The sequence below is a fragment of the Ornithodoros turicata genome, chromosome 1 (genome assembly GCF_037126465.1).
Source record: "Ornithodoros turicata isolate Travis chromosome 1, ASM3712646v1, whole genome shotgun sequence".
Classification (NCBI taxonomy): Eukaryota; Metazoa; Arthropoda; class Arachnida; order Ixodida; family Argasidae; genus Ornithodoros; species Ornithodoros turicata.
In genome coordinates, this window is record NC_088201.1 from 156,393,714 (window position 1) to 156,408,830 (window position 15,117).

General features: G+C 46.6%; 1 protein-coding gene across 2 annotated transcripts in view; it reads right to left on the minus strand.

The window, feature by feature from the left end:
- Positions 1-460: 460 nt before the first annotated feature.
- LOC135371503 (uncharacterized) overlaps positions 461-15,117 on the minus strand; it is a 64,447-nt gene continuing 49,790 nt past the window's right edge. For both annotated transcript variants that reach the window (XM_064605529.1, XM_064605528.1), the window contains one exon: positions 461-698. In XM_064605529.1, coding sequence (XP_064461599.1) covers positions 541-698 — 158 coding nt within the window. In that variant the 3' untranslated portion in view covers positions 461-540. The remainder of the gene's footprint in view (positions 699-15,117) is intronic.

Genomic DNA, 15,117 nt, shown 5'->3' on the forward strand with positions numbered 1-15,117 from the left:
CCACTACGAAATGTGAAAATGTTTTAGTTGCGTTGCGCCGAATCGCGCCTGACCATGACCCCTTGTGGGATGAGGAAACGTGGCGTAGCGAATGCAAGCTGTCGGCGTGGAACGCGGGCGGTGTAGGGCGAATGTCGGGCTCTAAACCAGCCTTGACTAACGTTCGCCCGTGTCCATCACAAAAATTGTATGTGTGGAACGTTTTTACTTTTCAGCATGTAAACATGCTATGCCATCAAGAGTTGTCCAACGGTTAAAGGCACAGTAGATAAAGGCAGAGCAATGCGAGCGACGGCGCAATTTTGACACCATTTTGGATTCACGGCGTCGCAGTTATGCTTTCCCGCTGTTGGATGTAGACCGGGACACTAATCTCTATTTCGCAATAAAATGCGATTATCCGCTTGCATTTATATTGCATTATAGCTCATCTTTGGAAGCGACTGAACAGGAATTTGTTGATTGGTGGTTTATTGAAAGGTGGTTTGAACCAATCATAACTGTGCACCACGAAATGCACAACGAAAGTGGTTTAGAGTGTTACGAAGCATATACGACTGGTAAGGGGCAACAGCCCTTTTCTTTCATGCCATCCTTATAGGGCTCTTCTTCTGTCGTGCAGTTCAGAGTCTTGTAGTTCTCCTCGCAGTCTGCCAAAGTATCATTTGCGAATTCTACTGGCGTCCACATCATGCACTCTGAAAATACATTCGCATGCATTCCCGTATCAGTAAGGTCATACGAGCGACAAACAAAGCGAAAGTAAAGAGAAATAACATAGTTGTGGTATTCCCTCAGGGTGTAATGAGTTTCTCTGAAACACGTTATCTATCACGAAGAGTTTTTGCACTGAGTCACACCATGAAAACGTTGACACTAGCACCATTATAGGTATACCACGCTCGCTATCCAGCGACGAACTATAAGTCATCTCTAAGGGACTAACACTCAATTCTGTTAACGAATACGAAATCCACAAGAACATATCAGACTTTGCGAAATGACTTCACCTCAGAGAATTCTTCGCTGACAGAAAACAACAGCAACCTCCGACTACCGTCAACTTGGACACTAAATCACGGCGGAGATCCCGCACTAGGCCTGTATAACAAACAGCGTTATACGCATTCGGCCTAAACCCAGCTTCCGGTTGTCTAGTGCCGGTCGAAACCCCACTTCCGGTTCTTCACTTGCAGTCTAACTCACTTCCGGCTGTCCACCTCCGGTCAATACTTGACTTACGGTTCGACGGTTTCAATCGTAGCGTGTAAGTTCAACTCATTAACCTATAATTTTCCTCAATTACTTTCAATTAGCCTGTGATTATAATTAAATCACATGAGGTAATCTTGTATTTAATTTAATTTCCTTCTATTACGTGTACTTGCTTGAATTCCTTGCAGTTCCCTTGTAATTGATGTTAATTACGTTAATTACCATGATTTATATTTTGTTATCTCTTGCAACCTGTGGTTACCATCGGTAACCTTTAATTTTATTTAATCTTTCTTTTAATTACATATATCTTGCATTCATTATCTTTTTACTCAACTTTCCCGTTTTAATCGCCTTTAATTACGTTAAATTGCTCTTACCTCTTACCCTTACTTATCTTTGATAAGTACTTTGACTTCAATTACAAATAATTTGCCTCCATTTACATTTACTCTTTGATATCCCCTTTACGTGTCCATTTGTACCTCTCCTGGGTGAGGCTTCACGATCCCATACACGGACATACACATACATACAGATTTTTCATTTTGACGCTCCTAATGCTAACGCAATACAGGAACTTGTAGCATGACTCCGTAGGAGCCGCAGAAGCTTCTTCTGAGTATAGCCCGAGTCCAATCGTCACGAATCAAACTTGCTCAAAAGTTCTCGTTCTGACCACACATTCAAAGCCCGAGTTTCGGACCAGTGTGCGTTCCCTCATTGTGTCTCTGTTTCTGTATAAACAACAAATCATGTCAGGAATTATGAATGATGCACTATATTGAAAGGGTTGCGACATGCCATCCCGGCTTAGAACTAATAAACGTAGAATACGTTCGTTGCATCGAAGTGCACCTGGACCAAAAGTTTCACAACGAAGAGGGCAATAGAAACGGAAAAACTGCGGTTGCCAAAATTCAAGCGGCTCTGATATCCCAGTCCTTTGCCACCGCAAGTGAGGCAGCGCATGAGAAGTCAAGCAGCTCTTAGTTCTGTGATGTCTTCGCTTCGCTCGGGAGTGTGTTCGGGGTCTTGTATATCACGACACGTAGAGGTATAATTCTTTTTTCCTCAGTATTCTGGCGTGCAGTACAATGCGTTCATGATATAGTAAACCACATACATCAAAGTGTCCCAGCCCCTTTAAGGAACTGCGAAGTTATTGCGCACCACTTTATCCTGGTCTACCGAATACGGAATGTTCACTACAAAGCATCCTGGGCAGTCTAGCTATACGCTGCCTCTGGTTTACCACAGTCGTGTCACTGACATGTCATTGCCAGATGTCGCAAACGGATAGGAACGTTTACGGCGTATTGAGAGGGAGGTCGAACAATGTAAGGACTACAAAGAGTCCCTCTTTTAAACTGAATGTCGTCCACCACACCACAAGTCTTTGTGTCTTCATGATCCTGTCTTTACTGCAGTGTGAGATTTTTCGATTAAACAATTAATATCTTCGAATTGCAATTGTTGTGCATTTAAGGCTCTGCATGTAGTAATCGGTATGCACGCCTCTAAATGGATTACGTATGCTTTAGCTATATGTCGCAAAATGTTTGTGTTATAAACTGATGACAGCTGATTTTCAACATCTTTTAGTAGTATATGTCAATAGTCAATATGTAGAACCAACCACGCCTGTCCAAACTGCAACGTTTACTGAAAGACTTGGGACGCTGGGGTTCTAGTACTGAGCGGGAATCTCAAAGGTGGTGGCGTAAACCGTCCTGCCGTTGTTGGCCTCACGAATGTGGGCTGCGTCACGACTGTAGCCAGGATGAGATGAGATGATGTGATAACAGATGAAGTAATGATGACGGCCGGAATCTCAAAGCGCAAATGCACAGGGACAGGAACGCGATCCAATATAAGACATCTGCTTTCATGAAGGCAGATGCAGTAGTTCAGTGGTGCAGTGCAGGCAGTCGGTTCATGTTCCTATGTATTTGCTGCTTTAATATGTCTACACTGTAGCATTTACGTCAGTGTGAAGGGTAGGAGACTATAACCTCTTTGAATGGATGTCCTAGTAACGTTTATAAAAGGTGCTGCTTAAAAGTTATCTTCTGGAAGTTATCTTCTGGAATAGAAGATAAAATACTGTGGTTGTTTATCCTTTACCAAAGGTTATTAGATTACGAATGTTCTCCGTCGTTGATACCATTGTTATAAAGAAATTAATGCGTAAGAGCTTTACAGCTTCTCACAGGCTGCACTGGGAATAGCAACAACAACTGCACGATTAACGACGTCAGCGTTGGCGGAAGAAACGAAAAAAAATGGTTTGCAGCTATGTTGACATGTCTAGTGGTGATGACAATCGAAATGTATAGGGCAGGTTGCGATAATCCTTTACCACCCAACTTCAAAAGCAAATGGGAAAGCTAAGCGCGGTCAGCGCTAAGTATAGACAACCGTTCCACTCAAAGCGTGGAAAACTGAGACGACGAGTAACCGGCACGCACGTAATGATCAGTGTTGTTCGCACGTGACCCCAGCGTGTACGCTCACCAATCCCATTGGTATATTAATTAAAACGTAAACGAAATAATCATCCCGAAATAAAGTTGTTGTTTTTTCCTGTTTTTCTAAAGGTGATCCGTTCAACACCCTCAGCATTCGGCACAGTGCACATTTAAACGTACTAGCAGCGCACTAAAAACGAGGACACAACAAAAGGTAACATGAAAGGCAGCGGGGCGTATGTCTGCTGTACCCCAGCTTATCCTATACCAGAGTTCGGAGTAACTCGTTACTGTAACTATGTTCCTTTTTTGGTAGCTAACTTAAATCGGTACTTTTGTGCTGCGGTAACTTTCGGAGGAACTTGTTTGTTTTACAGGTAACTTCGCCGAAGTAACTTGGGCGAAGTTACAAGTTACTTACTTTTAATTACTTCGCTCTTCACTTCTTTTCTTCGGTTCTTTCATGACATTTTATGCCAAAAAATGATAGTACATTAGCAATAGCGACGATTCACCGGCTTTCCCTGTCAATTTAGCGACATTTTAGCAATCTCCGATGGTGGCAGCGTTGATTCACTTGCCTTAGTTGGCCGCGCACATTAATTTTCCTGACAGTCGCTAGCGGGCAGCGGCTTCCGTCTTGGCGAAAGTGGGATGAGTGAGACAGAGGTTGATTTGTCCCTTCAGATGACGCACCCTTGGAAGTCGCTGGGGAGGCGTGTTAGCTTAGCTAAATTGGTAGATCCCCGGACCGATAATCCAGAAGATGTGGGTTGAAGTCCTACAGGTGGCTAACCTTTTCAGTGACTTCATTCTTTCATAATTAATTTCTTAGGCCCTTGACGCCTTGTATGCATTTGGCCTTTCTGCGTATTGCACTCCTTCGAAAGGAACTCAAAGTCGAATTGAACTGTTTACGCGCACTGCACATGTGTACAGCTATTTTGTATCCGAAGTAACTTTGAAGTAACTCGTTCTATTTTTCCAGTAACTGCGTTACATTTCAGACTTTTATTTCGTTATTAACTTGCATTTTCGTTACAATTTTCACACGGTAACTTAACTCGTAACGTGTTATTTTTGGCGGGTAATTTCTCGATCTATGTTCTATACCAGCCAATTTCATATTGACGTAGATTTCTGGCGCAACGCAATAGAACCCGATGTGGCTTAGTAACCCTGTCACACGGACTAATTTAATGTCATTTCTGTAAAGTGCACTCCAGGCCAGGGAATGTGACTTTGGCTCCACGTGTGCATGTCCCCAAGAACACAGACGGTCCCCAGGACGTCCTCACAGTGTCATTGTCTCCTCATCCTTCGATATGCCTGCCTGATACCGCCCTGAGGATGTTACTCGCGGATTAACTGTGAAGAGTCGTTCAGGTACGTCCTGCGGCAGTCCCGGTAGGTAGCTATCGGAGTTAGAAAAACTACCTTGTTCAATTTACCTGATAAGGCTCTCCAAATATTGAGTGACACGTTTGTTTTGCTTTCTGGACCGATCCCAGTAGCTGAATGACGTTCGTCAGAAGAAAAGGCAGTCCTACATAAAATTTCTTTCTCACCAAAAAGGTGTCTGCCCAAGATACCTGGAGTATTTACCGCGGAAAAGACAGAAAAGCGCGATTCTGTAGCACTGCTTTTGACTTTGAAAGGTCCTACCCGGATGTCTCAAAGCAAACCCAGTAACAAACATAGACTCCATATAGACTCCCGAGAGTTAACACATCAAGCAATTCGTCGCTTGAGTGTTGTCTGTTTGCGAAATTAATTTAATTAAACTTCGATAGCTCACCCTTCGTTTGGTGTCGGAGGCGAGCAGGACTCTCGAACATACGGAGGATCGCAAAACAAGCAAGAAATAGTGTCTGATTTTTCTTTGGAAGGGAATTCCAGTGGGATATGGCTGATACGCTGTGGCACATCGTTGAGGTCATGTTCGGCGTGTCCTGGATTCGGTGGAGTGTCTTTCAAATGCTCTTCCAGCCTCCCGTCCCGCATCGCGATTAGAAACAGTTCTTTCTTTTCGCAGTTGAGATCAATTAAGAGGTGTGGGTTTCTCGCTGCATTGCAGCACATGGTGGGCGCGTCCGTACTGCAGCAGAAGTGCTAAGCCTTGTTCGAGCAGGGGTTCATCGTGAGGGAGCTGTGCTGGGAGCTGTGCACTTCACAAGGCGATGGCAGACATCTTCGATCGTCTTTGAAAATGAGACAGGTACGTATGTGCTTCACTTTTAGGTGGCCATGTAGAATGTGCCATTGCCACATACGCGACTTTCCGCAGGGCTTCGTTCGTTGCATGGTGACACATATTGTTCTAGAGCTCATATTGCTCTGTGGCGGCTCGTGGAAGACGATGACGACGCGCCTCTGCTGCCACGCGCTACGGCGCTGGCACGGCAGTTCTACCGGCACCGTCCTAGTGTGAGGCCACGTCCATCTGCCCGCTGGGACATTCCATCATCGCCGGTCAGGACTCATGTAGAGGAACACCACCTCCTCTACATTTGGTGACCCGAACAACGAACACCATGTTCGGCGTAATTCGGCCACTCAACATTCTAAATTTTTCGTCGGCAAACCAGCAGCGAACCACCCTCTAGCAGGCAAGGCGCACCGGGACCACTGTTCCACCGGGGACCCGCAGGGAGATCACAGCAAGCTCACTTTACGGTCACCACCTGCTTCATGATGGTCCTCCCCGGCACTTCTCTGGCGACAAACAGCATCCACGCTTACGTACCGGTCGCGGTACTGTCGCCCACTCAGCAACCCACTCACCCAGCAACAATCAGCTCTTAGCAACGCAACTCAACGCATTCACTCAGCAACAATCAATGCTCAGCAACTCAACGCTCCACAACTCTACGCACTCAACGGAATCAGCAGCCACTGCACGCAATCAGCAACGACACAGCACTCACACCTCATCTCTGGAACCCGCCCGGATCGCAGCGCTCTTGTTCCCCCCATTCCGCTGCTGCTGCATCAACAGCCGCAAGCACAAGCCGTGTGCCCAGTCGTCCACCATCCACGAGTCGTCCTCATTCTCCTGTTCATGGTATCGACGCGGACCTCAACCGCATGCACCGCTCCGCGTCTGAGGGTGGGAGTGATGTGGCGGCCCGTGGAAGACGATGACGACGCGCCTCTGCTGCCACGCGCTACGGCGCTGGCAGCAGAGTTCTACCAGCAGTAGCAGCAGTTCTACCGGCACCGTCCTAGTGTGAGGCCACGTCCATCTGCCCGCTGGGACATTCCATCATCGCCGGTCAGGACTCATGTAGAGGAACACCACCTCCTCTACAGCTCTATAGAGTTGTCATCTAGTCCGTGTGAAAGGTTAGAGGGAACCAGCCTGGGTGGCTGGTCTTCCGCTCCGATGCCAATACAGGGTACTTTGCGAAGTCGGTTCCTCGGCCTTTGTGCTCTGGGCAAGACTTCTTTTTCACCTTCTAGATTTCTGTCTTGTTTTTAAATCTTGGCGCTCATTTCCGCTATGGAAAGTACATACTAGACTTTACCGGGCAGTTTGTCAATATGAATTGACAATAATCAATCTACGAAACAGGAGGTGTCAATAGTGCCTGTGGTTTCTAAAAGGAAAACAAATAAGCTACAATAAAACGATCCTAGATTATGTCAGTGCTGTCTCATCACACTGTCCTACATCGGCCCTTAATGACCTCCTAGGGGAAATCATAAGGATATCGTAAGGAGATGTATGAGTCCCATTTTAACAAAAGGGGGATACGCGAGGACCGACTTCGCCCTCTGGCAGACGTCCTGACTGGCCCTGTATGATATATCATACAGGGCCACCGTCAGATATCTCAGGGACGACACTGTACTCTTAGGGATTACACGGCTGAAGTAAGTGGCACTTAAGCAGTGATGGTAATTACGTTAGAAAACAACAAACGACGGCAAAATTTTTAAGCGTGCGCCGCAATGCCTTCCTCGTCATGTCCTTCTCTAATCTAGAAACAGCTCACGCAAACTTTCTTCTGGAACATTAACAAACTGACCTCAAGCATGTGCCCCTAACAAAAATGGCCGCCACTATATCGTGCAGACTGGGTAGTTCTCACAGGCTGTTAACGAGTGTAAGGACATGATTTTTCAGCACATCATCACACTGCACTAAAATAAATGAACGCGCGACTGAAAATGCTTGTTTAAAACTATTGTAGTGTCAGGGCCCCTCGCTTTTCTCATTATTCTTACCTGTACCACATACCCTGCTGTCGAAGCTACACAGTTGGTCAGCCGAAAGAGTAGTGAAGTGGACAACTTATTATATCGTTAGCGCACTTTCTGACGAAAGTCACTAAAAGACGTCGTGTGACAGCAGACAAATCACACTGAGTGCAAGTGTCACTCGTGGAAACTTCAAACTGATACTAAAGCGACAAAGTGACGTCTGACAGGGGTATACCTTATCCCTACCCTACAAGACCTTAACCGTGTCTCCACACTAATAGGCGGACGGACCTTACGTGTAAATACACTCCAATTACCTAAAACGTTTAGGTCGCCCCATTACCAACCTAAAGACCTAAAAATATGTGTCTTGCCTTTGTTAAAGGGAGACGTCGGAAGCAAATCGTTTGCAGGCTACTCTTACTTTTCCGATTATTGATATGTTTCCGACGTAGTACGCAATAGCTCGGCTGCAAACGGCGCAGACGTTTCAAAAACGGTTGGTCGAACTGTGAGGAGCGGTGGCACTGAGCCACCTCTGAAAGAACATGTTGAAGGTAACACTGGGCCGCCTTCCTGCGTCAATGGGTGCATCTGCTTGTGTGCATTAAATACTTTGTAGTTTTCTTGTTGTTTTCTGCAACAACAAGTAATGAGAGGGGTGGTGCAAGGTGCTGCGTCAGAACTTTCGGCAACAAGTCAACTTCTAGGTCTAGGTCGTTTTTTTTCTTTTTTTTTTGCTTCCGGGAGCTGGAAAGCGTGTCGCCGCGAGTGGAAGGCAGCGCTCCGATACAAGCGGAACAGAGCGGAATTATTCAACACAGAATAGGATATGTTCCGACCATTTCGACATCTTGACATCTGAGCAAGTCTCCAGGAACGAAAAGTGCTGCAGAGCCACGTTGTTCCTACGCTCTCCCCGTGTGTATATGCTAACTCAATGGACCGCGTACGCAAAAAGGAGACTCAAAGAGGTAAGAATATAAAAGATGGTGATAATATTACCTCCTTTGATAATTTCCTTTGATAATTGACAGACGACTGGTTGAGCTCAAACTATATAGATTGTAGATAACGCTTTGAAGAAAGACTCGTCATACTCGGCAAATGTCGGCGCAAACAGATGTTGATGTCCGCGTACAACTGGATCTCCGAGGAGACTTGTCACACTCGGCCGAGTCAGAATAGGATAAAGGGTCGTGATGGCCTGATCCCATGACGGAGCACTCGCCTAAACCTCTATGACCGGGTGCGACACACACAGGTACTTCTGCTGCTTCTATACATACCCGATGATTTCATGCGTGGGCTTCGTGTGTGCGCTCTAGCAAAGAGAAGTCCTGGCCACCTCCTCCCACGACTGTGGTTTCTATTTAGATTAGCTGATATTTCCACGTAATACATCGTGTCAGAGGGAAACCGTGCCCAGAGTCGGTACTTGAGGCCCAATAGGCCGTTTTCCAAAGTTCCAGGGAGCAGCGCACACCCTGCGAAGACTTGCAGGAAATGCTGTGCAAAACGGCAGCGCCGGTGGCTACACCGGGGCGACGACGACGCCGCCGATCGGAGACGATAGCAAATCGCTGTCATTTTGGACAGCCCGCCCTGCCAGAGCGCGAACTGCTCCCTGGAAGGTTTTCAAATGGCCTATATATACTAAAAGCGTCGTGCAACGTTTTTTTTTTTTTTTTCAGATCGTCCGGAGTCTCCGTTTAAACTTGCATGCTGATTCAATACTTCATCCTAACATCTCGTCTGGTCAAATGGGGACGCCAGCAGGGCCACCGCATTTGCCATCACAGACCATCGACGACCAACGAGTCCGCATCCTTTTCCCATTTATGCCAGACAGGGTGTTGGTTAAGTGCATGCAAACGGACTCCGTTCCCAGACCAAACAAATGCGCAAAGAAGTTTATTTTACGACGGAATAGCAACAGGAAGGCTCGCGCACTCCAACATCATCGGCGCGATCAAAACGAGATAGACGAACGGAAGCAACGGGAAAATGAAACCAAAATCCCGTGACCCATCTATGGCAGTGCGCTGCATATTACTAATGCTCCCACTGAAAACTCTGGCGTCACTTCAGTCAGTATCTTGACGCCCAAGCATTCGGAATGTGCAAGAGTTTTCGAACCACTTAGTGCCTCTGTAAACAAATCTGGAGAATTCTTGACTGGATGTACTGTAAGGTCAACTTCCCCTCTTCAATCTTTTCGTTGAGGAAGAAGTACCTTAGATCAATCTGCTTGTTCCTTTCTGACGTTTTTCCTTAAGGGAAATTATTGCTCCCTGGTTGTCAGCCTGCGAAACTTGTGGTTACTTCTAGAACTCTTGTACTCCGAGTTGCTCAATAAACTGTTGAAGCCAGAACACCTCTTTTGCAGCGTGACCTATAGCCAAGTATTCTCCTTCAACAGATGATGACGCAGTTGCGTGTTGTTTCTTGCTGGTTCACGAGATAGCTGCGTTTGCAAGCGTAACGACGTATCCACTCAAAAACTTTCTGCCAAACGTGTCACTTGTGTAATCTGCATCGCAGAAAACTTGAATACAGTTCCCACTTTTCTGGTAAGTCAGCGCATAGTCCTTCGTTCACTTTAAGTAACACATAATATGCCTTAGCGCATTCCACTGTTCTTCAGTGGGGCATTCGCCGAACTGACTTTCCTAAGCGGTGACGAGGGCCAAGTCGGGTCCTTCAACTAGGTACAGAAGTACCCCAACTGCCTGCCTGTATCTGTGCTCCATACCGCCTCCTGTTTTTCAGGCGTTCTGACGTTTTTGGTCATTACTCTCACGGCTCAACGGAGGCGGGGTAACCCTTGGCATCCGTTGTTGCCAAAGTCTCCAAGACGTCGTAGATGTAAGTCATTTGGTCGAGCGGTGATGTACTAAACGTGATGTACTCACGCGTATGGAAATGATGTGTTTGTCCCAGGTCCCCCCCCCCCCCCGTCACACTTTTGCCACAAGCAACCAGTGAACATAGTGAGTTCCTCTTCGTTTCTTGCAATGATCAGCAAGCCACCAAATATGGACAGCTACAATTAGATCTTGACATTGGCTCATGTAAATACACCGACCTGCTTTGAATCTTTTCTCACCTACTCGTTTGGTGACGTCGTCCTCTGACGGACTCTCCGGCTTAGTGACCCATCACTGGGCTTTAGAGACCCGTTCGCAGTAAGGCGGGAATCCATCTGCGAGATAAGTGCAGGCTCTTCCGACCTCAAAAGCTTCCCTGGTACGACGCGGAGACGAAAAAAACGACGCGAAAAAAAAAAAAAAAACGTGGTCCGTACACATCTCGGACCTGAAGGTTTGCCAACCCCGAGGCTCCGACGGAGAAGAAACCGATCATGTCACCAGCTCCCGTGGCTCAGTGGTTAGCGTGCTGGCCGTGTCACGTCGAGACTGGGAGGTCCCCGGGTTCGAATCCCGGTGCCGGCTGTGCTGTCTGGGGTTTTTCCTGGGTTTTCCTCAGACGCTTTCAGACATATGTCGGCATAGTTCCCTTAGAAGTCGGCCCAGGACGCACATTCCCCCAGGGCGTGAGTCGTGACGTTGCCCACATACGTGAGGCCGACAACGACAAGCCCTATCACCACCACCACCACCACCGATCATGTCCATCCTTCTTCTCTTCACGCGCTGAAGGCTCCTTCTGAACCTGCTTCTAATCGCTACAGCCTACGCCTTCGCAGAGGACCACGTAGGATCTACTATTTCAGTCACTAGGACCTAATGCATGCGGTTTAATTGGTATTAGTGCGATTTCGATCCCTATTAATCTATTTTTGTTTTTTTGTGCCACTGCCGACAGGCCAAACAGTTTTCCGTGCTTCCCGACCGACCTCTGATCCCAATGAATATTCGACGCGGTCCAGGCGTTGTCCCTTGGTACACGCCTCCTGTTCATTGACCTCCAGCGCCGCCATGTCTACACTGACACGGCAGTTGTCCACGATGAACGCCCTCTTTCGTTCGCCTCACATAGCAAGTGGGCACCAAACCCCGGCCTCTATACGCGATGCTAACCGGAACATTGCCCCATCCTTTCAGAACGGTGACCCCGACTGCCCACCGCTACGGTGATCAGCCCGTCCCTCTGAGCAGCTGAGAGCAGAAGTTATGTCCGACATGTCAAGCAGCGAAAGTTCACCGATGGACTTCAGTATTTTCTGATGAAGCTGACACTGATCTCTCGGTGCAAGCTGGTGACGTTCCTAACCTAAACGTTCAATATGAATGCAACGAACTTTCTATCACTTGTGAGGGGATCCTCAAACTTATTGAATCTTTGTCTTTATCGTCGTCCCCAGGTTGTGACCTAATTTCTGCGAAGCTTCTGCTGATAACGAAAGAGTACTCATGTAAAGTCCTACAGATAATTTTTCAACAGTCTTTGAACTGCTCCCAGTTGCCTTCCGATTGGAAGCATGCAATAGTTACACCAATTCCTAAAACCGAAAAACGTCACGCTCCTTCTGACTTCAGGCCGATATCCTTAACTTGTATCTGTTGTAAGGTTATGGAACATATTAGATATTCCCACATTATGAACGTTTTGGATAATAACAACATGCTTTTCAAGAACCAACATGGTTTCCGAAAAAACTATTCATGAGAGACGCAACTTTTTGAATTTGTTTCTGACGTCTATGAAAGCATGAATTGTGGTAGGCAAGTCGATGCAGTTTTTATCGACTTTCGGAAAGCCTTCGACCAAGTGCCGCACAAGCGCCTTCTTTGTAAGCTCGGATCATTACGTATTAAAAATAACATAGTAAACTGGATAAGCGCTTTCTTGTCTGCGAGAACACAGTGTGTTAGGTGGGGTAGTGCACCGTCTTGTTATTCTCAGGTAGTGTCAGGCGTGCCTCAAGGGTCTGTGACCGGTCCCCTTCTCTTCCTTATCTACACAATTGTTCTTCACTTACGTGTAGATTGTTCTGTACGTCTTCATGTCGATGATGTTGTTGTGTACAGAGAAATCAGTGGTGTAGAGGACTGCGTTGCTTTACAGAACGATTTGGTCTCCCTTTCTGAATGGTGCAGCCAATGGTTAATGGAATTTAATGTCTCGAAGACAAAATGTATGACTTTTTCCAGACGAAATATTAAAGGGACTCTGACCAGAAGTTCGACAAATATTTCGTTTGCATCTATTACGAAGGTATAATATGCCTCCAAGCCACACGCGAAATATTTTGGCTGTGCGCGGAGGCAAAGTTTGCCAAACAGGGAGCTGAAAACCGGCTTCGCTTTTCCCCCTCAACTCGCGCAATCGGGGCCGAAATCTAGCCTCTTTGCAGTGGACATCCGCCAATTTCCGTGTGTGTGACGAAGTCACGAGGGCCACGTTTCATTGGGCGCCCGGACCGGAAGTTCTGTTGTTAGTGAGTTTGTGAGAGCGCCGGCATCCGTCCGGAAAGCGATCTTCAATATGGACGTCGAAGGCAGAAATGCGGAGACTTCGAGCCCGGAACTTCTTTCTGACCTTTCTGCGATCGAGACATCGAGAAGAAAATTCTGCGTGCTGAACAGCTCGGTAGGCTTTCGAAACGTCGCCGATGCCGCGAATGCGAGACGAAGTTAGAGCTCTACGAACATCAGTTACAGATGAAGCAAACAGCATGAGTCGACTGTCTTCAGGTAAACGATGAGCTTTTTAACGCACACTGTGATCGAACATGTAAACGTTCTCAGAAATTTCGTGTTCTGATATCTAATGCGCACTTGCTGTTCATGGTGCCGGTGTGGCTGGTGTGTCATAATGCCGAAGGAGATCGAATGCTTGTGCTGCAAGGAGCTCGAAAACACTGCCGAATGACTGCAGTATGAGTGCATTACAACCCACAAAGATTTCCAACTTCTATTCTTCAATATGACTGTCCTGAAGGTCGCATATTGAACTCCGTGGGCAGCGCGAACCTATGAGCGACTGTATTCACAAGTAAGTCACATGTGTCCTTGTCGAACGATGTTAAAATTTGGGCGCCCAAAAGTGGTTTGGTCCTGCAATAGAGTCGTTAAAAACTCCAGTACAGGGCGCAGCACATAAAAAGGCTATACAGTACACGACTCTGAACTGGAGAAAACCAATATAGGCGGTTTTGTAATTGTCAGTGTGCTGTGTCCTGAGTCACGTTTTTATGTATTGCCCTGTGCATAAGGTTTTAGGCGTAGGTTTTTAGCGATATTGAGTGTTCTTGATTGTCGATTCAGTGAAAAGCAAAACAATTTTGGGTTCTAAAAGAACACAGCATGTGTAGTAATGTACAAGGTGTGGGCAGGTAAACTGCAGTTACTCTCAGGTACATGTAGAAATGACAATGCACACACACTGTACTGGGGTCACACACTGTACTGTAGTCCCTTTAAAGGGACTCTGACCAGAAACTGTGGGAGCTCTTTCGTACTTGTAGTCGATATAGCACCCAACAAGGACTCTCCATGCGAAAATTCACGCATTAAAACCCCACGGTTTCTCTAAACTCGAATTTTAAACATTCGACTTCATCCGAGTGCAGCACGCCTAGCGTCAAACCGAGAAAACATACGTTTATATAGAATATCCACCCCGGCCCACCATCAAGATGACGTCAACACGGGGGCCACTCGCAACACCCACAATTGGCTCAAACGCGTCACGTGGTCACGCAATATCTGTCAATTTCCTTCGTGAAATGGCATTTCTACGTTAATATGTTTTTGTTACAGAGCCTCAAGAAGAAAAAATATACCCTGCATTTATCACCTGCAACAGTTTCTACGATTTTCTTTTCAATCTGTACACGGCATTCGATATATGCTTCCGTATCCGGTCAGCTGTAATGGATGCCGTATGCCGAGCTTGCTAACTGCGAACTTGTGTGACTCCCGGTTCATCCTCTTTGTTCGGGTCATTGGGTTGGTGTTGGAGTTGGTCACCATATTCTGAACGTTTCACCTATCGTTGCGGTGTACTGTTCTTGATCTGCTGCGAAGCGACGAACCGCAACGGCAGTCACTCGCCTCAGCGAACTTCTGTCTGCTGCATCTGAAAGGAGCATGGGGACCTGATGATACCTTCAACTAAAAAAAACCAAATGTGCTCTCGTGTGGTCCTGACGGAAAAGTAGTATCAACAAGGTTAGCACATTTATTTTTCAGTTCCAAGTCTACGTACTGAAAACCATGCAGGTGCAGTCGATCATTCTCGTAGCTGTTGTGTAACG